At 47.7% G+C, this 23600-nt stretch overlaps 1 protein-coding gene across 5 annotated transcripts in view; it reads left to right on the forward strand.

The window, feature by feature from the left end:
* Positions 1-63: 63 nt before the first annotated feature.
* The window catches only part of LOC144144408 (lysosomal alpha-mannosidase-like), a 225508-nt gene continuing 201971 nt past the window's right edge, over positions 64-23600 (forward strand). For 2 of the 5 annotated variants that reach the window (XM_077675855.1, XM_077675868.1), the window contains exons 1-5: positions 64-396; positions 9570-9672; positions 15876-16025; positions 19029-19222; positions 22803-22908. In XM_077675855.1, the coding sequence (XP_077531981.1) occupies positions 259-396; positions 9570-9672; positions 15876-16025; positions 19029-19222; positions 22803-22908 (691 nt within the window). In that variant the 5' untranslated portion in view covers positions 64-258. The remainder of the gene's footprint in view (positions 397-9569; positions 9673-15875; positions 16026-19028; positions 19223-22802; positions 22909-23600) is intronic. The other 3 variants (XM_077675847.1, XM_077675866.1, XM_077675838.1) reach the window with 2 other exon arrangements.

A 23600-nucleotide genomic window follows, 5' to 3' on the forward strand; every position in this document is an offset into this window, starting at 1 on the left:
TGCGCCTTACGGGTCTACGCGTAAAAATAAACCTGAAAAATTCACAGTAAACGCCTGTACCAGCATGCAGCAAGCTGTGTTATTATTTGCGGAAGCTTATACTTGACTAGCGAATTTTCTTCATGGGTTTTGTATGCACCTTCGCCAGCGATATATGAAACCCCACAGAGACAGGAAATTCCATTGGGCCTCCGTTTGCCACTGCTGTTACAGGAGGGTGTTGGCGCAACCGCCGGGAAGCTACTGCTAACCACGCGAATGCGTGAAAGAATGCTTCAGAAATCACTAATATGTATTGGTTTTAAGGTGTTACTGAACGCCTTCATTCTACAACGTTGGGACAAAACTTATGCAATGGACAAAGCGGACGACGCGCCATCAAGATGCAACTATGATGTGAGTCCATTCATTCATACTGCAACCAGCGAGTTTTTCTTCGCTCTAAAAATTCACAAATGAAAGGGCAGTTAATGCTTCATGAGGACAACGTGGAACTATTTTGTTCTATCGTCGTTGATGTGCCAACTATGAGTAAAGCAACACTTCTATATATTCGAATATATTCCGGTCTGATGCCATATATACCAACTAGGCTACCGGGGAGGTGGCGCTCCCCTTCAATTTCTTGTGTGTTTGTGTTAAAGATAATTGTTTCCTAGGCTTGGGGGTGGTAGCCAGCGCCGCTCCGACAGCTCGGGATGAAGGGGACCTTCTTTTCAACCCTTGGGCCGTGACTCGAGCGTCTACGACGTGTCGGGAGCGGTCAACCAGCGTTGAACCCTCTTAAGCTATAGATGACACCAAGACTGCCAGAGCAAATGCTCACGCTATTCGTGTAGCGAATCAGAATTGGAAATGAGGGATTCGTTGAATGAACACAGAAATAAAGGCCAGCAGTCAGGAACGCCAAGGAAGGCAAAGGGGAAGGAATTCAGCTGTTTTTAGTGGTGAAGTATACGTTTAATTTTTGAAATGAAAGAAGGAAGTTAGAGAACAACATGCTCCCCGGGTGGTACCCGAACCAACGACCTTCATAATACCGGTCAGATGCCATACCAACTATAGGCTACCGCTAGGGTTGCCACCTCCCCCCCCCCCCCAAAAAAAAAAAAAAAAAAACCGGCCCTTCGTGGAAAGGGGGTGGGGGGGCGTGGTATTTAGAAGGTTGAATTTGTGGCGAAAAAAAAAATCCATGTTTTATGACATGCAATGCCGCATGCATTGTAGCGTTTTCCTATACAGAGGAATCAACATAACATTTGTACTGAAAGTTACTGAAATTTTGGTTATTGCTCTGAATGTGCTGCATTGAAAAGTAACCGCACATACTTCGTCCATTAAAAGCTCTTTGCACCTCGCCCGGGCTCGCGGCGCATATTTTCTCCGCTCGCGTGTTTTTGTGCAGCTTGCCGACACCTATTTATTGTCGTAGTTTCTGAATTACGCTTATAAAATGCCAAAAAAGAAATAATCGCCGCACAATGGCCGAAAAACCGGCCAATGACGGCCGGTTTTAAGTACGAACCGGCAACCAGCCCGCTGTATAAAAAACCGGTCGGGCCGGTCAAAAACAGGGCAGGTGCCAACCCTAGCTACCGCGGAGGCTGAGCTTCCCTCCATTTCGGGGGGAGGGGTATTTATATTGTTTTCTACGCTTGGGGGTGGTGGCCAGCCCCGCTCCGCAGCTTGGGGTTTAGGGGACCCTCATTTTAACTCCCAGGCCATGACTCGAGCGTCTACGACGTGTCGGGAGCGGTCAACCAGCGTTGAACTAGTTCATCGCCAGTTGAACACCTATGGAACCGAGGTTGCCAGAGCAGAGGCCCATTTTCTACGCGTGTAGCGAATCACATTTGGAAATGAGGGGCTCCTTCAATGAACACAGAAATAAAGGCCAGCATTCAAGAACGCCTGTGACCGGTATTCTGGAAACCTTGGGTTCGGGTCCCACCCGGGGATCATGTTTTTCTCCAATTTCTTTCTTTCATTTTAAAAATTAAACGCACTTCGCCACGAAAAACGGATAAATTCCTTCCCCTTTGTGTTCCTTGGCGTTCTTGACTGTTGGCCTTTATTTCTTTCCCCTTGTCAAAATGTTCGCACCGGGCCAAAGCTGCCCCCTTCATTTTGTCTCCTGTTTTCTCACCATATTCCAAGCTCCATCGCGCGCTCTCTCTGTCTTTATCTAGTGTGTGTGCGTGCGTGCGCGCGCTGTGTGTGCGCGCGTGCGTGCACGCGCACCCGTGTGTGAGAGGTGTGGGCGGAAGCGTTAGAAAAACAGCTCCTACGTTTCTTTTTCAGTTTTTTTAAAACTTATTCGTCCTCAGTTTTCTTACTTCGGTGTGGTTAATTCGTACGGAGGGCTCTCTGGCGCATGGAAAACATCAGACCAGTAATCGCAACTTCCTTTTCCAAATTTGCAATTTCCTCGTGTATTTTCCTCCCACCATGCGTCCCTTCGCAGATCGCAAGGCCGGGTGCCTCGAACTGACCGACTGTTTGTGGATAGCTCTGAAGCCCTATTCGGTCCCTAACAAAGCGATTCCCTGGTGCGGCGCATCTGTTATTATTTAACTCGTGCAATAAATATTGGTTCCGCGCCTGCAACAAAATTTCCATCGAAAGCGAAAAGGGTTCTGATGCCATCCCGCATACTATAGCTTCAATTAACAAAGCAAGCGTCTTCTCTCTCTCTCTCTCTCTCTCTCTTTTTTTTTTTTTTTTTTTTTTTGCGGGGGAGTTAAAGTTATTGAAGTATTCTTTAAGGAGACATCTCTGCCGTTTTGATGAACGCGTGAAGGTTGTAGAGCTAGAAACCCACGTTCAAAGCAGCCTGAACTTCATCCTCCTACTCCACACGAAAAAATAAAGTCATGCTATGGGCTTAAACTTACTTGAAACTAACTATGTTAAAGAGGTCCGCGTGGGAAATGGGAATGCAATACACATATCGTTACAACCCGTGGGTGCGCTTCGGCTCGACACATGTACTCATACGTTGTACTCACCTCAAAAAAGGATTTGTTTTGCTGCTCTCTTTAAATTTGTCGCAAAAAAATGATGAATGCCAGTGCAAGTCGGCGTAAAAAAAGTGAAAAAGCATCTACTGAGACCTAAATCCGCGTCTCTAGCGTTTGCAATGGAGCGAAAGAGCATTGATATACGCCCATGTCGCGGATCTGAACAGCGAGCAAAGTTTCAGGATGCTTTTCCAGCGCTGGGAGGGTTGCTATGTCAGTGTCTCTATGGCGTCAGTGGCCCCATGTGGTGCTTTTTTTTTTTTTTTCTTCAAATAAGCTCGAAAAGGAGCGTAGCGCAGGTGGCAGATTGGGTGCGTAAAGCGGGTCTGAAAGCAGAAATGGTTGGCGCCAGTGGAACACCAAAGCGATATTTCCTCCCTTGGTTTTGGCACACCTCAGGAGTGGCCGCGGGCAAAAGTTTCCAGGACGCGATTTCTACTTACAACAGCAATTTCTCCGCTGTCTGGTGGCTCCGCACTTCATTTGTAACCGCAAGCGAAGCATCACGTTTCGGGGCGTCAGCAGTCAGAACCACACCATAGCAGGAGCGTAGCCACCAGGAAGCATACAAATTAACTTAGGTTGTTGAAATCACGTTCTGGAAACTTTTGTCCCCGGGTGTACATTGAATACATTACTGGCGCTGCGCTGAAGACGGACAGGTCAAATAAGTTTACACAGTAAGCAAAGGAATAACGCTTAACGTGTCTGTGTAAACTTGTGCGTGTAGTCCGTCTTTAGTGTAGTTCCAGTAGCTTACACCAATTTATTTATTTATTGAATTTGTATATTGTACTGCAAACTTTGGCGGTCCAGGCAGTAGCAGTACAAAGAATACACTCAAATAGTACACACAGTACGGTCCAGGCATAGATATGTAGAAGCGAAACAGAACAAACAACTGTGGCGATATTCAACCTATATGGCAATATATAGGTTGAAAGGAAAAAAAAAAATACACAGGACAGTCGACAACCTCACAGCTGAATTTCTCCTCTCCAGAAGTAAATACTACATACCTAAGTAAATACCACAAGTAACTATCACAGTCAATGCCTATTAAATGCCACATTCATACAAAATTCAAACTTTGAATCCGATCGATAAATGACAACACAATTTCGCAGTTGACTGTGCTTTCCGGTAATTGGTTCCAGTCAGAAATGAAGGAGGGAAGAACAGAGTGTCTGTGGGTATTATTGTGGCTAATGGGTTGTCGAATCACTTTGTTGAGGTTTGTTCGCGAAGAATGTTTAAAGGGCTCAAGGAGATAATATTCTCGTGGGATTTAAAAGTGGCCGTGGTGCAAAAGATATATAAATCTTAGTTTCGATGTTATTCTGCGGTCTGCGAGTGAGGGAAGTTCGGCTTTGTTCATTACATTTGTGACGCTGGTATTTGTAGAATATTCTGAGAAAACAAACCGAACGGCCAAGCTTTGAATTCGTTCGCTTTTCTTTACTAGATGTTGTTGATGTGGGTCCCAAATGATACAGTCTAACACGGATATATCGAACACGGATATATCGAATTATTGTCTATATCGAACTCATAAATTATCCCCTTGAAAATGCTGTGTAAAAGTATAGGAATTCGTACGTTTATATCGAACCGTATTTTTCCCGACATTGCGTATATCGAACGCCGCGCGAGCCGGAAGGTGCTTTTCGGCGGTCGCAGCACCCCCGATTGAGGTTGAGGAGGATGTGGAGGAATGCGCGGGCATGGCGAAGACTGGCTAGCGGAACTAATTCCTTCTACTGGAACGAATTTTCGCTTGCCCAGTCGGGCCCCGCTACCGGCCGCCGTAGCGTTAGCGAACGGAGCCCGGTATGGTAAATCTCTCTAGGCACACAAGCCTGAACGCTCGGAAAAGGTGACAGTGCGAGGTAGGGATGCCCCGACTGCGCACGTCCTTTTTTTTCGGCTGCGTACGTTCCCCGACTTGCCGAAAAATAGTTTTTTTTCTCTCTCTCTCTGGGTCTGTCTTCCCCCGGTGTCGTCTCAGGAAAGGGAAGAGGTAACGAAGGCGCTGACGGCTGCCTCCTTCTTTTGCATTTTGCTGCTGTTGCTGCTGTTTGGCGAGTTGTCCCGCACATTTGGAGATCACTGTTTCTCTCGGAGATGACCATCGCGAGCGCTTTGTTGGAGTCCGTTCAGAGAGCCTTGGAATTGTTACCTTCAATGTTCTGGTGGTACGTGCGCCCTGTTCTTCTTTTGCGTGCGTGTTGTGCATGGTGTGCGAAGGCGCAGTGTACTGCTGGAATTTTCTAGTTGTGCAGCCTCGAGAAGATCGAGACCAGCGTCTTTAATTTCATTTCCAGGACGAAGAAGCAGGCCAAGATCAGCGATTTTTTTTTTTCACGGAAAGAAAGCGTCCTGTTGCGTCGTGAGTGCGGAATTAGTTGTCATTCTTGAATGCGACGATCGGCAAGTGATCGTCCGCCATAGGTGAGGTCTCAGAGCACATATTTTTTATATCGAATTTTTCATATATCGAACTACTTCGCGATCCCCTTGGAGTTCGATATATCCGTGTTCGACTGTATCTGCATTGTCTAGGGCCGGTATTACACTGGTTTTAAAGGCAGTTAGCTTCACTTCAGGTGGCGCTTTACGTAGTTTTATGCTTAAAAGTGTTAATTTTCCTTGCGCTTAGAGCATATGACATTAATATGCGACTGCCAAATAAGGTTGGATGTAAGCGTTACGCCAAATATTTTACTTGATTACTTTTCCAAATTCATTATTATCAAGAGTGTAAACAAAGTTCAGCAGATTTTTCTTAATAGTAAAAGTTAGGCTCACAGTTTTTTTGGCATTGAGTGTCATGTCCCACTTTTTACACAATGCACGAATTAAGTGCAATGAATGGTTAAGCTGAATTTGGTCTTCCGTTGTGTTTACTCTTTGGTATATGAAGCAGACTAGTCATCTGCGAATTAACAACTGCAATTGAATGGGTGAGTTAATGCCCAAATGAATGACATCAATGTTAATGCAGATGAAGAATAAGGTTGGCCCCAACACCGATCCCTGCGGGATGCCCGAGAAAACATTCAAACTATATATCTGATATGTGATTGTCCACGAAATCGAATTGCTTGTGGTTGCGGAGATGGCATTCTACCCATAAAATTATATTACTTTCATTTCCGATCGCACGCATTTTTGTAATTAGGTCACGAAGAGGAACGAGATCAAACGCTTTTGAAAAGTCAAGAAAAATCGCATCTATTTGTCCTCTATCATTAATCACGTTACCAATATCACCAGTTATCTGTGCAAGCTGGGTTATGCTGATAGACCTGATATGAAACCATGTTACTGACTATATAGAAAGGTATTCCTTTCTAATTGTGTAATGGTACCATTACACATTTAGATATTACAGCATGTGCCGGTTAGTGAAACCGGGCGGTAATTGCTCGCCTCGAGCCCGGAGCCGGATTTATGTATTGGAATAACTTTTGCCCATCGCCAGTCGTCAGGGATTGAGACTGTTTCTAAGGATACCGTGTACAATTTAAACAAGTATTTACTAACCCTAACGGCAGATCTATTAAGAAAAGTGTTTGATATGATATCGGAATCTGGGGCGGTATTCTCGAGTTTTGTCCCTTTTGCGTCCCTTTCAAAAATGTCCCTTTTGGCGAGCCCTGATTGGCTAAAAGCAAACAACCGGAAGTGACGTAACGCAAGCGCGGCAAACCTACTGCCAACCTTCCTCCATGCTGCCAACGTCCACTTATTAACCGGAAGTACGTCACGATGAAAGGGACGCAAAAGGGACGTTTTCAAAAGGGACAGTTACGAGAATACCGCCCCTGGTGACTTCTTTAAGTCAAGTTTAGTCAGAAGGCGCAAGATTCCTTTTTCGTAAATTACAAGTTCCGGCATTGTGTAATTCAGGGAATATTCTGGGAGCGTTGTTTCAAAAGATCTACAGTAAAAGATGTTGATTGATTGTAGGGTTTAACGCGCCGACGCAACGCAGGCGATGAGGCGCGCTGTAGTGGAGGGCTCCGGATTAATTTTGACTTTTGACCACCTGGGGATCTTTAACGTGCGCCGAAATCTCGTACACACGGGCGTTTTTGCTTTTCGCCTCCATCAGAAAAGCGGCCGCCGCGGCCGGGCATCGAACCGCGACCTCGTACTCAGCAGCGCAACGCCTTAGCCACTGTAAAAGATGTACAGTACAGGAAAAAGTAAATGTACAGGCGCGGCCACTGTTAGAGGCAACAGGGCCGAGTAGTGCCACGACTTATAGTGCCGTGGGAATGTTGTGGCAGCGCGAAATCATCGCCAGAGGTAGAGTTAAAACTGCCTGTCGCCTGTTGCGGTTACGCAGTGTTTCGCGCTGCACTGGTGGTGGCTCCACGCGCTACCGTGTTACTTCTAACAGTGGCCGCGCCTGTACGTGTAAAGATAGTTTGAAAGAACACATAGAAGGCTCAGTTATGATTTTGTTTGCACATGAGAGCTGTGAAATAGTCGGGCGTTCTCTGTATAAGTAGCGCCAAAATTTCTGCGGTTCACCATTCATAAAAGAAGGCAGCGTGACAGAAAAGAAGCGAAGCCTGCAGTGAGAATTTTATCATTCAAGGTACTGGTAAGGTTCTGAAGGTCGCCGGCCATTCCACGCTTACGCCGTCACTTATTTTTTTCCTTTTTCTTTGTATTATATCGCCTGTAATCCAATTACTCCCGATGAACACGTTTCTTTTTTAACGGAATATAGCGGGTTTCACAGTTTCTTATAAATTCTTTAAAACGTGACCATAGTGCGGTTACGCCATTTATTTTTTCGAATTCAGAAAAGCGGGACTCTAAGTGGGCGAAGACCGCGTATGGTTTTTGTTTTTTTTAGTTTTTTGGGAAAGCGACAACGGACCAGACAAAATCAACATCTCATGATCGCAGATCCAATGGTGAACAACAGTACAATCTTCAAGTGAACTTCTCACCAGCACAAGATCGAGCAATGAAGAATAAGTGTCCATAACTCGGGTATCAGAACACACCAATTAATTGATTTAATGAGAAGCTGAACGCAGTTAGTAACAGCGATTCTGCACTTGTTGTCTCTTTGCCATCGTGAGCTAGTTCAGACCAATTAATTATATAGGCAGGTTAATATCTCCACAAAGAATTATTTTTGATTGTGAGTTTGTTTGTTGCGCAATGTAGTCATGCATTATTCATAGATATTCGGGAGGAGCATTTGGCATGCAACCCCGCCCAAGAATATTGATTTTTACATGATATGTAACTTTGCTCCATACACTTTCATGGTGATCAATGTCATCTAGGCGGGTAAACTGCAGGTTGTTTTTAATGGGAATCGCTACCTCGCGTTGTTCCATCTTTGCGAATTAGCTTGTATGAAGAGGGAACTATTTCGGAGTCTTGAACGCCATCATGCAACCAGGTTTCGGTAATGATTAAACTTGGGGGTTATGAGTGAATATTATGCTCTCCAGAAGATGTGCTTTATTAATTCGAAGGTTTTTGGTGCGGTCGTGTCATTTCGCAGTCTGTTTTTTTTTTTTTTTCCAGCGTGGCTTTTGCGCAGACTGCAGATGGTACTGTCACATCGATTTTGCAATTGTTAGCGGAGTCCCAAGCGAAAATCCTCTTGTCAACTTTTGTCTTGCCGTATAGTCGTAAAGTATTCGCGACACTTTAGCGCCGTTGGACTTTTCCTCGGCCGTGTCCTTTTCCAGTGTCCTTTTCGAAAAGTCCTCCGAAATTACTATTTCTGTTCCTTTCAACACATTGCAGCAGAATAGGATTTTGGCCTCTTCGGCGAAGTCGTAGAGCCTTACAATAACTGGCCGATGATGATCTTTGGGATATCTTTCTATTCTGTGAATTCGCTCCTATGATTAACTTCGATGTCTAACATGTCCCTGAATGCTTTAAAGGCTTAGTTTCGTTTTCCAGTGACCTGACACCTTCTTCTGGTTCCTCATTGAAGACGTATATTATCAGGCTATTGCGTCGGCTTCTATTTTCCGAAGTCGTTTACCTTGGACAACATTCTAAGGCCTGTGCGCTCATGTTGCTACAGGTCGCTTCATATTCCGCAAGTTTTTGCTCATACGTATGCAGCCTATTCATTTCTTTTTCGATTGAAGTAACCCTCTTCTGAATACTGTCAGCCGTTGGTTCAACTTTTTCTACAGGTAATTCTTTCAGTCGTTCGTTGGTCTGTGTTTGTTCCTCCAAAATCGTTTTTTTTTTTAACAATTCGCTGACGGAACTTGACTCCGACTCGGAATCTGATGAGGTAGGCCCCGGATTGGGTTCGACATCGCCGGAAGCCAATAATAACATCATAATCACAGAAATACAATCAGACACTGTGGCAATACATGGGTGTTGGCAGGGAGGTGCAAAAAGGGCACTGGCCCTCCCTCGAGACAAAATCCTAGCGACGACCATGCACCGATGCAATACTAATTATGGCGCCCTTCCACGCCTTGAGTGCGTGCTCCGCTTCACTGAGTCGCGTTCTCGAATGCCGCGTGTTGTGTCGTGCAGAACTGCTTTGTGGGAAAGCCGGGCGTGCTGAATGTGCACCTCATCTGCCACAGCCACAACGACGTCGGCTGGACGGAGACCCCGGACGTCATCTACAACGAGTGTGAGTGCACACGTAGCCTCCCTCTGCGTAACACTAGAGTGTCTGGAATAGTACATTATACGCCTCGAGCGCGGCCTGTAGGGGCGCCACTGAAATCCCCCTAGCGGCCCGTTTCGAAAGCAGGCGCGGGAGTCCGCGCCCCGCTCCCCAGTGCCGCCGCTGCTTTTGCGGCACGTTCACTACTGAGATTTACCGTTTGTGAGCGTTTGAAATTCATGTTTGTGTGGAGCAGTCACTCTGCTCGCAAATGGGGTGTGTTTACGAGAGTGTAAATGTTTCCGACGCGATCTTCAGGTGTGTGTCACAGGCCAGCGTCGCGGAATCGGCGTATGATGGAGCCGATTGTAGTTACACTGACCTGAATTTACTATCCGTGTCTCCGTAACCACCGGTTCCTCAGATGTTCATGCTACGGCTGTTCACTACGATTTAAATCGGTTTTGTGCGCTTACATAATCAGCGGCCGCGGCCGGAGCACTCATACCTGACAGCACACCAGTTACGTTTGCCAATATTATACCTCAGATATTGATCACCACCATTTACAAGCCAGTCTGTGTTAATTTCGGAGATATTCAACAAAAGTACGATGGACAATGCATAATTATACTCGGGGATCAGCACACGACAGAGTCGTCTTGTCGTGAGGTGCGCGCCCGCAGACCTTCATCTGCTACATATATCCTCTGCGAGCAGCGCGGAGACGGGCTTACAATTTAATCCGCGTTCGCGACTAAATGCTTCTTCGAAATATCGTCATATGGCACAGGAAGCCTGCAGAATAAACCAGAAACTGAAATCACAGGGCCTTATCACATACCGCACTCTTCCAACGACACATTTCATCGCTTGTTGAACAGCCTACCCTGTATACTTCCAAAAATGCGTCCGCCGTACGATCAGCTCTTCGTTGAAGTAGAAAAACAAAAGGAAAGTGAACGCGAGATTTATGTGTGGGATTACTAAAACGTTAATTGCTTGATTCCACTCCGCATTTGTACACGGCGTCCCCCCTCCCCCCCCCCCCCCCCCCCCCCACCGATTTCTCGCGAAATAGCAGTGCATTTCGCGTATAGTTGGTCTAGTGAAACCTACCTGGCTTAAGTTTAGACGAACGTCTTTAGCATGCCAGAAGCTGCACTGTTTTTTTTTTCATATCCGTTAGAGCTATTATGTTTCTAAATTCCGCATTGGCACAGCATTTATTTTTCTGTGGTTTCATTTCCTTGGTTCTTATTGCTATATGGCGTGTGTGGGCACATATTTAACGACGCACAGGCTTGGAATATACTTTACATTCTCGCATGGTTTATATTCTTATAAAAATCATACGTTATTGTCCGGGATTGGGTAATCACATCCCCGAAACATAATTTTCTGCGGCGTATATATGCGAAACGATGCCGCATTCGTTGTCCACGCCGCAAAATGACGCCAACCTCTCATTGTGCCAGTATCAGATCTAAACGAAGCGTCAGTCGAATTCATTTGTGCCTGATCTTTTGGAGGTGACATGGGTGATATGTTGCTGCCGTCGCCGAAGCACGGAAGAGCGGCGACGAAGCGCGCAGAACCGCGTCCCCGGGTAGCTCTTGCAGGCGATCGCGTACTCTACGAAGACGCAGCTGCTTTTTAAGTGACCTAAACGTACTCTTTGCCTATAGTCGTCACCATAACAAGTTTTTTTTAGGGCGCGGAAAGGCGAAAAGAAGCGAAATAGAACCAAAACACTGCACGAGCCCGTATCAGTCACGCAGCGCAAATCCCGTCAACGCCGCGGAGAAGCGGCGGCAGGCGGCGCAGCGATCGCGAAGCTCGAGGCGTATAGGCACTGTAGTAACACCTCACGCCCGGCGGCGGTGCACATACTATCAGGGTTGCCAGGTCCTAAGAACAAAAAGTCGCCGGGAAATTGCCGATGGCCAGAAAAATTGCCATCTCGAGCAAAGCGATGCTTTACTTTTCGATGGCCTGCGTAGAAAAAAAGGGCTGAAATTATGAGAAGTAGCGAATCTGGACCACGAACAATATTCGTTTGCTGCGAATCGGAAAAACAACAGTTGTTCCCCATCGTCTACCAAGAAAGTTAAAATATGTAAGTTTACGTAAAGTATTCAAAGGATAGGATGATCATAGAACGTGTGTTTGCTGCACATAGTTTTTCATCCCCTTAGCTGCCTCCTTACATTCCCGCGTACACGCTTGCCATCCATATCTGCATGGAATATCAAGCGCCCGTGAACTGCATAAACATCATGCGTTAAACTGACAATATTGCTTAAAGTCTTGGGCATGGATGTTTAAAAATGTGACACGCAAATTCTCGACCTTGCCATATCATCCCCATTTTCTTGTTTTGGTTAGCTTGCAGTTTCATCTCGGCTCCTGAAAAACACTGGACGACCAAATAAGGCTCTTTTTCTTGGACGTAAGGTGTCGGAAGAGCCTGGGGAAGTCGCCAGAAAATAGCCAATTCACCACAGTAGAATTTAAGTCAGCACGAGCCTCTAAAAGTCGCCAGTACCTGGCAACCCTGCATAATGAATCCTTCTTCCTTTCGTCGACGGACACAATTCGTTGAGCGACATCAATTATATATAGGCGCGCGACTTCATTTCGAAGCAAGTAAACGCCGTTAGCCTTCAGGACTTGCGACGTGTTGAGTTTGTGTTAAGTGTCATTTGAACGAGAGGTTGATAGCGAAAACATGGCTCAAATAAAATGTTTAACCACCACATCTCCCTACACTGGCGGCGAGCAAGCTCCCCCCCAAGCGCAAGGTGCACTCTATGTCCACAGTACGCGGAATAAGACACGAAGCTGAATCCCAGAGACACCTTACAGCTCGGCTCGTGCCAGTTGCGGATCCAGAGGGGGTGTTCCTGGGGGCCGGGCCCCCTCTATAAGACACATGCTCTCCGCTCTTGATTTCCCCTTTCATACACATCTCCACCAATCCGTTCCATCCGCCGACAACGTAATGTCCCCTCCCCCTTTCCACCCCGGCGGCTAGTTCAATGTTTCCCCTTCCAGTTGTTTTCGCTGCCAAGCGCTGCCCCAAACCAGCCACCTAGGCTATGAGCAAGGGAGCACGGCTAAGCAGTGCTGATGCAGATGACAGAGTGAGAAAAAAAAAGAAAGAAAGAAAGAAAGTCGCCCGAAATCTGTGCAACACCTTTGGGCTCTTATTTGCCCTCCCAGAGCAGTTTTGAGCAGCTCCTGGGCAGTACAGAACAGTACAGTACGAAAGCCTATGTCTGCATATCCTTTGTATATTAATGGTGAAAGGGTGTCTTATGTGAGAAATCACAAGTTTCTCGGCATAGTTGTCGACAGAGGCCTTTCTTGGAGCACTCATGTTAACGTTCTAAAGAAGAGGCTCTCTGCAGTGGTGCATGTGCTCAAACTCATCGGCGGCAAGACGTGGGGGACACCACTGAAATCGATGTTACAGCTCTACAACGTGCTGTTCTTGGGCTATCTGCGATACAGTGCCCCTGTCCTTTCTGGAGCGTGCCGCACAACTACTCGGGCACTTCAGGGTATTCAAGCTCAGGCCCTGCGAACCTGTCTTGGCCTACCACGATGTACGTCCACAGCAGCGACCATTGCCCTGGCTCGAAATCACCCTTTGGCAACCTTTGTGGACGTCGAAATACTCAGGACACATATCAGGCACCTCGCCCGTCTACCTGATCATCACCTCGCGGGAATACCAGCGACCCGTCCACGGGCGTCGTTCGCAAGGGTAGTAGCTGCCCACAACACCAGCGTTCCATCGAACTACACGCCGGCGATGAGACCGCTCGTTCCGCTGTGGTGTGTGATGCAGCCCCGAGTGTGCCTAGATATCCCAGGAGTGACAAAAAAACGTGATCTTCCAAATCCGGCCCTGCAACAGCTCGCTTTGACGTACATGCACGAGACATACAGTGACCGAACCCATGTATACACTGATGGCTCGGTAACATCTTCGGGTTCTGCCGGAGCTGTCGTTATACCACGACTGTCACTGTGCAGCAAATTCAAGATAGCCAATCTTACGACATCCACGGCTACAGAACTTACGGCCATCCGTAGCGCTCTTCACACCATCGAGCAAAGTTCGTGCCGCAGATGGGCTATCTTCTGTGATTCGAAGCCTGCACTTCAGTCACTCCAGTCAGCGCTGTGCCGGGGACCTCACGAACAGCTCCTGACAGAAATAAGATTGGTATACGACCGTGCTGCCCAGGCGGGTCATGATGTCACCCTACAGTGGCTTCCTAGCCACTGCGGCATTGTCGGCAACGAAAGTGCGGACGCTGCCGCCCGGCTGGCGCATCAAACAGCGACAACTGTACTCATCCCATTGTCTAGGACGGACGCAGCTAGGGTTCTCCGCATTCTTGCCCGGGAAACAGCTATCTCCCAATGGTCTCCAGAAGATTCCACATGCGCACGCATTGGTGCCTTTGACCCGCACCTGCAACGTCCCCTTCCACTAGGCCCCCCACGGTCTGACGCAACTCTTCTTTGCCGTCTCTGGCTGGGGGTGGCATTCACAAATGCTTACTCGTACTTAATAGGAATGGCAGCAAGGGCGGAGTGCGAAACGTGCGGCACATCGGAGACGATACGCCACGTTTTATGCGAGTGCCCACGCTACTCGGCTGAAAGAAAAAAGTTGTCGTCAGCGCTGAGGAACCTGGACTCTCGGCGGCCATTTTCGGAGGGAAAGATTCTGTGCCACTGGCCTTCTCAGTCATCCGCTCAGAAGGCGACTAAGGAACTATTACGTTTTCTACGGGCGACGAACTTGAACACTAGGCTATAGACTGAGAGCTTCCAGTGTCAATCACTGTCAGTGCCTCAGTGCTGGGCATACGTGTCTGGTCCAACTTTTCCTCTTTTTTTTCCCTCTCTCTTTTTTGCCCATTTCCCCTTTCCCACGTGCAGGATAGCAAACTAGGCTCTAGCCAGGTTAACTTTCCTGCCTTTCTTCTATATTCTTCCTTCCTTCCTTCCCCGCATGTGCAAATGGACAAATGAATTTTAATCCCCCCCCCCCCCCCCCCCCCCGAATGCCACTCTGGATCCGCCCCTGGCTCGTGCTTGAAGTATCGCGTAAACGACACTTAAACGAGGAATGTTCGCGGTAGTCAGGAAATGCATACAGCAATTCCTGTTCTTTCTCTCGCATAACCCGCGTCCCGTAAGAAATACATAAAAAAGTAATTCCCAACTTTTTCGCTCAAAATTCCGACCGCTCAGGAACCTAGTAAAACAATTACATGTAATTAATGTTTCGCGTAAATCAAGGAGTCGACTTGGGCATGAACACTGCGAAAATAGTTTACGGAACTCTCAATACCTTTAGTGTAATTCGCAGGCAAAATTATTCCCCATACATCTCAACGGATCGTGAACCTGGTCCGTGACCTGGTTAAGCAACATGGTAACATGAAACTGCACACAAAGCAAGTTTTCGCCCTCAATATTAGCTATGCAAAATTTTTTTTGCGTGAAACTGAATCACTCCAGAGTAGTCACTCGTGAAAGAACTGTGATGAGCCGAAAAGATACGCCGGGTTCGGTATTATGTTTGTAGCTGATAGGGAGTTTTAGTAAACCCAAGCCAGTGCCTTCCAATCGTTTGAGGGAGGGGGTTTCGCGCCCAGCAAGAAACCAAGTCGTGTGTATATAAAAACTACCTTTTTGTTCTGCACGCATGGTTTTAGAAGTGCCCGCCGACGGCGGAAAGAATTTTAGGGGGGTATCACTCGGATCTTCATTTCACTGGTGGTGTAGCCCGACGAATTTAGGGTCTAGAGGAGCCCTGCACCCCCTTCCAAACAACCCTCTCCTTTCTTAGGCCACTGGCCACACCCCTTTTCTCAATAAAGATTTATACATACGTACACTGGCGGGACAACCAACTTTATGACGCACAAAAGCTGTCAAAGCAACATTGCTGCACAATAAACATATACGGAGTGTTGCATCCCCCCCCCCTTCCCCCCGTAGATACTTTGAAATATCTCTCACAGGAAACGATAACTGTAACTTTGTTCTGTTGCCACGTGTCTATTGGTGATATGCCCTTTCTTTCGCAAGATGGTCCTTCCTTACACATCACTCGAAGTTCATTGAACGAATTACAGAATGACTTTTTTTTTTTTGCTAATAACACCGCCCTTGGGGGTCGTCGCACCCCCCCACAGATGTGCAGGAGATCTACAGCTCAGTCACGGCGGCGCTGCAAAAGAGCCGTGACCGCAAGTACGTGTCTGCCGAGACGGCCTTCTTCGAGCGCTGGTGGCAGGACCAACTGCCGCCGAGGCGCAACAGCGTCCGGAAACTCGTCCTTCAGGGTGGGCCCCTTCATTTCATGTCCGCCGTTCCCTGTCTCATGCGGTATCGTGGCGCACACCTCTCGGGCATCTTGCCCCGATTCGGGCAGATGCTGTAACAGTTTTTTAATTCGTCACCTAATCAAGGCATGTGTATCCCCTGTGAAATTCCGGACACCACTGAACACATTATTTGGAAATGCCCTCGATTTCAAACTGAAAGACAGGTTCTCCTGGACACCCTTCCCGCTAACTTACGACCAAATTTTTTAAATGATCTCTTGCGTCCCTCCTACCCGCCTAATTTAGCGAAGGCAGTGTGGGACACTCTCCTGCATTTCATGTCCCAACCCACTATTTTTCCCTTGCTATTTCCCACCCATACCCGTCGTGAACCTTAACTTATCGCTACCCCTAAGGGGGTCTGATGCACTAGCAAGAGACTCCCGGGTGTTTTTTCTACATTACAATAAGCGTTGAAAAAAAAAAGTATACGGAATTCGTTCTGTGCGTTTTCGTACGGATCGTGCTCAATGCCATGTTCACATTTTTTCTTGAGCTTATATGCCCCTGCATACTTGGCGGGTGTTGGTCATACGCTGTCGGTAAAAAAAGAAAGAAAAAGGGCCTGCGCCCAAACAATATCTTAGTCTATATTCTGCCTAAATAAAGCCCAAAGGTTAGTTGTTTTGCTCACTGTAATACATAACAATACGAGTGCCCACAGGAATCCGAGGATTTGATGCGTAAAGAACATTTCTGTCTGTCTGTCTGTCTGTCTGTCTGTCTGTCTGTCACACACACACACACACGCAAAAAAAAAAAAAAAAGAGATGGGGCAGCTTGCACTAGTGGTCAAGGCTGGAAAAACAGCGGAGCTGGGGGTCGACCTAGCTCCTTACGGTTTTGCTAGGTTTTGCTAGATTTTACTAGGCTTTGCTAAGTTTTGTTAGGTTTTGCGATGGTCTTGCTATGCTAGGCTAAGCGTTGAGAGGTGAGGCCAAGTTTAGCCGGATTTTACAAGGCCGTCCCGGTCGGTACCGCACACTGACAGTGGATTCCAGGGGGGTGAGGAAGAAGTCGGGTCGACCCCCTGCTCTGCTGTCTCTCCAGCCTTTGAAAGTTGCACATTTTTTTTGCGCTTTAGTAGCCATGAAAGACTACCACTTCTAAAATGGTATAGTCAGAGGTGCTCATACGCATTTGCCCCTTGGGCTCACACTCGAGCAGGCGCGAAAGCCGGCTTAATTCAGTGTTATAATGTCCTATCGGCGGTGGTGCAACCATTTACAGGCTGCGAAGTTTTTCCTGGGTATTTTTTTTTTTATTTTGCTAGCGCCACCGCACCAAGCTCACGCTTAAACAGCTCCGCTGTTAAAAAAAACTCGTACGAAAAAAGAACGAACCATGTACCAGAACGTAGGAAAAAATGCGGGCCACTGTTTGATATTCAACGCGGAACTGTCGGACGAATAAAAAAAAATTGGCTGCGTATCTGCTCCTTTCGTTGCAAATGCCGTCAAAAGACGATAGTCTTTATTGGCTTTTGCGAAGTAAATGCCTCCCTTCGCTTTCCCGCTCACCGCTCATGTTGTTCCTCTTGCGTCGCGCTCCTCCCAAGGTGAAGACGCCAAAGGTTTGCTTAAATCGTTTTAAATTTCCAGCGTTCCACTGCTCCAAACCGGGTGTCTCGATGCGAACGCTGCCGTACGGCGAAGACGCGCGTTAATCGAGGCGCCCTACTTCAACGTTTATAGAACCGCGTTTCCGTATACTCCACGTGCGTTGCAAGCAGAACGTGGAACCTATCTAGTGGAACCTTGCGTAACTGTTGCCGGTTGATTTCTTAAAATGTCCCCAGAAGCTATAGTGGCGCGGGCGAGAGCAGGCGACGGCGGAGTGAATTCTTTGCAGTTGATGAAGTATTTATTTCGCAAAAGTCAAGCATGTTTGATTTTTTTTATAAAGGAACACTGCAAATATCACTTCTGTATTGATTTGGTGTCTCATATTTGCGTAATGTCTTGTTCTTCTTCAACAATGTTGACAAGTATGAACATTACACCGGACATAGACGGGTAGATTTAGCTGTGACTATATAAGACTATTGCGCAAGCATTGTTTTGCTTTGGCCGGGTGGCTGAATCGAGTCACAGACAGACAGACAGACCAAAATTTCTGGGTTTAAGTAGCCCAAGAAAGACGATCGTCTTTAAAATTGGCGCAGCTTACACTAGTGGCGCAAGGCTGGAGAAAAAGTAGAGCTGGCGGCCGCTCTCGATTCGTTGGAGACCCGGCTGTTGCACCTCGCACGCATTTCTAAACTTGCCGCTGAAAGTTCTCCATGACTGTCAGGCCCGGATCGCTTTGTTCTCAAGCTTTCACATCTCCCCCAAAGTAGACCTAGAACCGGCTAGAACATAGAACCGGTGGCAACCAGCTTCGCGAACTCGGTGTCTGTAGCTCGAGATCAGCGTGTGTGCTCCCCACTTCAGGCGCGCACGCACGTGCACGCAATAAAAAAAAAAAAGAAAGAAGAGCACGCGAAAGATCACGCCACGAACGGTGGGCAGAGTCTTCTCGAAGGTCGAGCTGGACGACGCCGCGGAAGCTCCTCACGAGGCGCACGCTCGCGTGCACTCGGTATATTTTTTTTTTGTATTTTTTGAGGAACGCCACGGGGCCAAGCTCAAGCTTAAACAGCTCTGCTGTTAAATCAGCGCTATTAAAATATGGTCGCGGCAATACATGAGACTTCTGTGAATTTCTGTACAGGCTTAACATTACGTAAAATCGTGCGTTCACCTCCGCATCCTAATCACAAAAAAGTAGGAAAGGAGCCTCGGCCGCCGGCGGCTGACGGAAAGATGCGAAAGGGCAGTTTATAGACTGACAACAATATTCCGGTGAATGATAAGAAGTGCTCTCAGAAAAGTTTGGGGTAGGGGAAGGGGGGGGGGGGGGGGTTCTGACGCCGAAATACACCCCTGGCTACGGCCCTGGCCCCCGCTCGTGTGTGTGCAGGGCAACTGGAGATGGTGGGTGGTGGGTGGGTGCAGAACGACGAGGCGACCACCCACTACACGGCGATCGTGGACCAGATGTCGCTGGGAATGCGATGGCTGAACGACACCTTCGGAGAATGCGGCCGACCCCGGGCCGCCTGGCAGATCGACACCTACGGCCATTCGCGCGAGAATGCCGCTCTGTTCGCTCAGGTACGCGCATTCTCAGACATGTACCCTGAGGCCCAAATCCCAGTTCAAGGGTGATGCCGTAGATCTCTTCTCAACCTGTGTGCCACCTTGCGAGATTGGCTTAGCTGAGTCAGTGGGTCGCAAGAGGAGCCCCTGAAAAAAATCCTGACGAAAGCCTTCGAAGCGGGTAAAATGAAGCACAATACGAGTTTGGGGCATAGTTGGCTCGTAACTTTTCGTTTGTCCCTTTGGCCTCATTTCTTGCTTTTGCCAACATGACATGAGAGTACTCGTGCTGTGAGATCCTCTCTCTTGTCCTTTTTTTTTTTTCGCAATATTTTTTTCAGACAACTACCTGAAGACCTGGAATTCATATACTTTCGCGTTTGGTCGAACATGCCCGAAATCGTATGACGCCAAAACTGCTCAACGCATTTCTCGGCGTTAGGAGGTGGCGCCCTGACCAGGCATGATCTGTAATGTCACGCTTGGGGAGGGATATGCAACCTGGGACGTAGTCTGCTAGCCAAGACCAGCCAGGCCTTTTATGCGTGATGTCACGAAAAAGTTTTTGTTTTGTGTTTTTGTGACAACGGACGGAGCGGCATGCAACTGTTCTAGGCCTCAGGCTGGCATGGTTCTTTTCAAACTGCTTCTTCGCAGAACACGTAGATGACACAAAATGCACAAGCACAATACATACAGGCTTGTACAACTTACCACGTGGACCTGAATTTCGAATCTTTTCATAGAGGAAGCGCCGTAGAGATTATCGTAGAGATTATCCGTCCCGACATACCGTGTGTTTAAAGTTGTTCTATATGCAAGGTTATAAAATCAGCAATGGCTCAAATGTTCGGAATCTTTATATTCCACGGTTCGCTTGTTATACATACATATGCTGCATGTGTCAATGGATGTGGTTCTTCTTTTTCGGCTAGAAGATATTCCCCCTCGTTCCCGAACATGTTTCTAGAAACAGGCACAACTTGATTTTTCCCTGTATTCCGGAACACCTCTGCCTTTTCCTCCCCTCCAACTTTTTTTTTTTTTTGTTTTGGTCACGGAGCAAGGAATTGGCAGCACACATGCGCTAGTTACCCGACCTCGGGTCAACGGACCTAGATCTGGCGATTTCACTCAACTACAGTGAGGTAAATCGATCGCCCCGTGCACTGTTGCTTTTATGTTAGTCTCTTACGTCGGCTGCCTCCCGCCATGCCTCTCTGTTGGCCTAGCTAATGGCAGGTGCGATGTCTTGGATACGTTCAAAGAGCGCCCACGTCTCGTATGGAGACGGGAATGTTGCGCGAGCAGATGATTGTGTAAAAAAGAATATTGTTGAACAGCTTCTGCGAATGAAATGTTTCATGTCCCCAAAACTGATCAATGCCATTTAAAACTAATAATGATTAAATTCCAAGCATTCAAATTACGTAATGCATTTTGGGAAGCCCTTGTTTTGTCCTGATTATCAGCTTGAAACATAGCCCTAATTCTTACGGTGCGGTTAAAAAAATATTACATGTTTTGATTTACTCCTTGAAGAACTCGAATATCGGAATGGTTACAAAAACTGCGAGGGCACAAGCACTTCTTATGAGTCGTGAATGCGGCAGGATTAATGGCCAATTGAACGTCGCTAAGTGTCCAAATGAACGCCACAGGGCGTTGTGCGGTTCGCAGGGTTCCCTGTTTCACTGGTGACTGTTGCGCTGCCGGGCGAGAGAGCAGGAATTGTTGGAATGCGAAGTTCGTAGCGAGGAGGGCGGCACCTGAACAGCCGCCGATGGCACTATAGCTTGAAGCATAAACACGTGAACCACGCCCCGCCCTACGTGTTTTTTAGCTAGACTCGGGGCACTTCTTTTCATTTTATTGCGCCATACCGGGGCTCTGAGGCGTATCGGAGTGTGGGGACAGAGAGTAATTTATACCGGCGGAAAACTTTGGCGTTCGTTGAAATCTCGACTCGCGAGCTTTTTCGCTTCCGTCAGAAACCAAAATTAACGGTTCCTTATGCTACCGTACCTGAGAGCGCAATGGCGAAATACGATGATCACCCCTATCACAAGAGTGAAGATACTATTATTAGGCATCCTCATTTGAACAGCCTCAACATGTGTATGAATACGCCGGGAGTTCGTGTTAATTCTGTACCGGTCCCTCCTTTCCGGCGCGCCTCAGCGCTATGGGGGGGTCTGAAGTTTTCCAAACGGTGAAGCTTCGCTGCGCGAACACCTTATGTCGAGGCGGAGTTTCGGTCACTCAAACTGGAAACTAGGGCGGTCGGCTGCTGCCGCAGCCGCCATGACATATCCACGTGACGCCGCTTTCGCGTCACGCACGCAGCGTGGCGTGACGCGGAAAGAATTTCCCTTCTCTCTCACCACCTGCGCCACGTCATGACTCGTTCCACATTGCAAACGCCCACCTCCTCTTCCACTCTGTCTTGTTGTATCGACAGCTACCATTTTCGGGGGATAACCTGAAGTACACACCTCACAGACCTGCGCCTTTATAACCGTCTGATCGTTTCGCTATTAAAATGCCATTGCGGGAAGGACTGAAACCATGCCCACGCCCTCAGCAGTACAAAGCATTAGCCACTGAAGCGGGGACACCTTTCCATACAGACAGACAGACAGACAGACAGACAGACAGACAGACAGACAGACAGACAGACAGACAGACAGACAGACAGACAGACAGACAGACAGACAGACAGGCGGGCGGGTTCCCTCTTTGGGTCCGCACATAAATGCTTATATACGCATTCAAAAAAAAAAAAAAAAAAACTTGTTGTGGAAGGCATGGTTCTGGTGGGCCGGTAGGAGCCTGAAGGGGTGTACCGCAGAACTGAAGGTACCTCGCGTAGGCGATGGGCAGAGGGAGGCGAGACCAGAGGACACGGCGAGGATCCCGCGAGGGAGCGTCCGAGCTCTCCCAGGTGCATGGAATATGGTTGATGCTGCTGTTGTTACAGCCCATTTATTGGAGGAACCAAGTGGTGATATATGTGGAGTGGGATGAGCGCCATGGCGCCAAGGTAAGACAGAAAAATACGTTTCCCGTCAAGATAGGCGCCATGATGGGTAATGATAGTGCGTGGGAGAGAGGCGGGGGATAGCGGCCTCAGGCAGAAAAAAGTAGGTTGTTCGACGATATGGCCCGTATTTCAGCCGTCATTGTTTATCGATTTTTTATCTTATGGTTTATCTTTTTGCTTATGTTATTGATGTTATTGTTTGTGTAATTAATTCTCCTGTTTTTTAGCCCACTCCAAGGCAACACAACTACGTACGTTTTTCCGACGTGAGAGCTGCGCCGCAGACCTCGTTTCTGGCGATCTTGGCGTTCTGGGCGTGATTTGCGATACCTGAACACACATGAATCCTGCATACCGGCGCTAGTTCTTATAATTTTAAGACTTCAGACCTCCCTCTAATTCAAGAATGTCGTGATCTGCGAGCGTGTGAGAAAATGTCTATGGCTTCCGAAGGGGCGTGCATGTTTAGGACGCGTGCATGTTTAGGACAGCGCGTGTTAGTGCTTGGAATGAGTATTGCGAATAATACAGTACCTGCACTCACGCATGCAGATGGGCTTCGACGCCGTTTTTCTGGGACGTGTGCACGTGGAAGATAAGGAGTACCGCCGCAGGCAGCGCTCGATGGAGTTTCTGTGGAATGCCGACAGGAACATCGGTTGGTGCCCTAAATTTCGGTCTTTTCCGGCCGAGTTCAAAAGCTTCATCGGCACGTGTATAGCTCAGCACTTCCATGTTATATAAAGCCCATTTCAAGGTTTGTGGGAAGGGGAAGGAAACTTCGATGCTGATGATGCCAGGTCTGTGCAAGTTGCAGGAAAATGCCGATTGCACGGTCTTCCCGGCCGTCACTTAGCAACGAAGCGACCGGGCGCGTTACTTGCCATATGGGCTCACACGTCGCAACATCTTTTGCTACCGGCGTTACCGGTGAGGTTATGCTCTCGACGCTGGATGACGCATGCAGCAGCCATTTGAAATTTGACAAGCATTCAGGTGCTTATCAAGGTCCGCTGTGGACGTCTGACTACAGACAATGCAGGGCTGTCTTTGAGCTGTTAGCGGCGTAACATGAGCTATACTTTTAATATAATTATAACAGACTAATATAATTGTTTTTAGGAGATTACGAAGAAAGTATGACACTTCGGGGAGTTTGAGTAGCGGCTAAAATGTAAGAGGTCTTCGTCCGCGTTGCAAGGGATAGCTTGAACGCATATTTCCAGTTGATGACAGGCCTGTAGGTCGGAATATGTTTTCACTTGATGCAGGGAATTATTTGCCACAGCAAATACGAAGCACGCCAAATGCGGGAACTTGGTGCGCGGTCGCAGCATGCTTGTACCACGG

This window comes from Haemaphysalis longicornis, unplaced genomic scaffold (assembly GCF_048455015.1).
Source record: "Haemaphysalis longicornis isolate Haplotype H1 unplaced genomic scaffold, Haemaphysalis longicornis Haplotype H1 scaffold_1, whole genome shotgun sequence".
Taxonomy (NCBI): Eukaryota; Metazoa; Arthropoda; class Arachnida; order Ixodida; family Ixodidae; genus Haemaphysalis; species Haemaphysalis longicornis.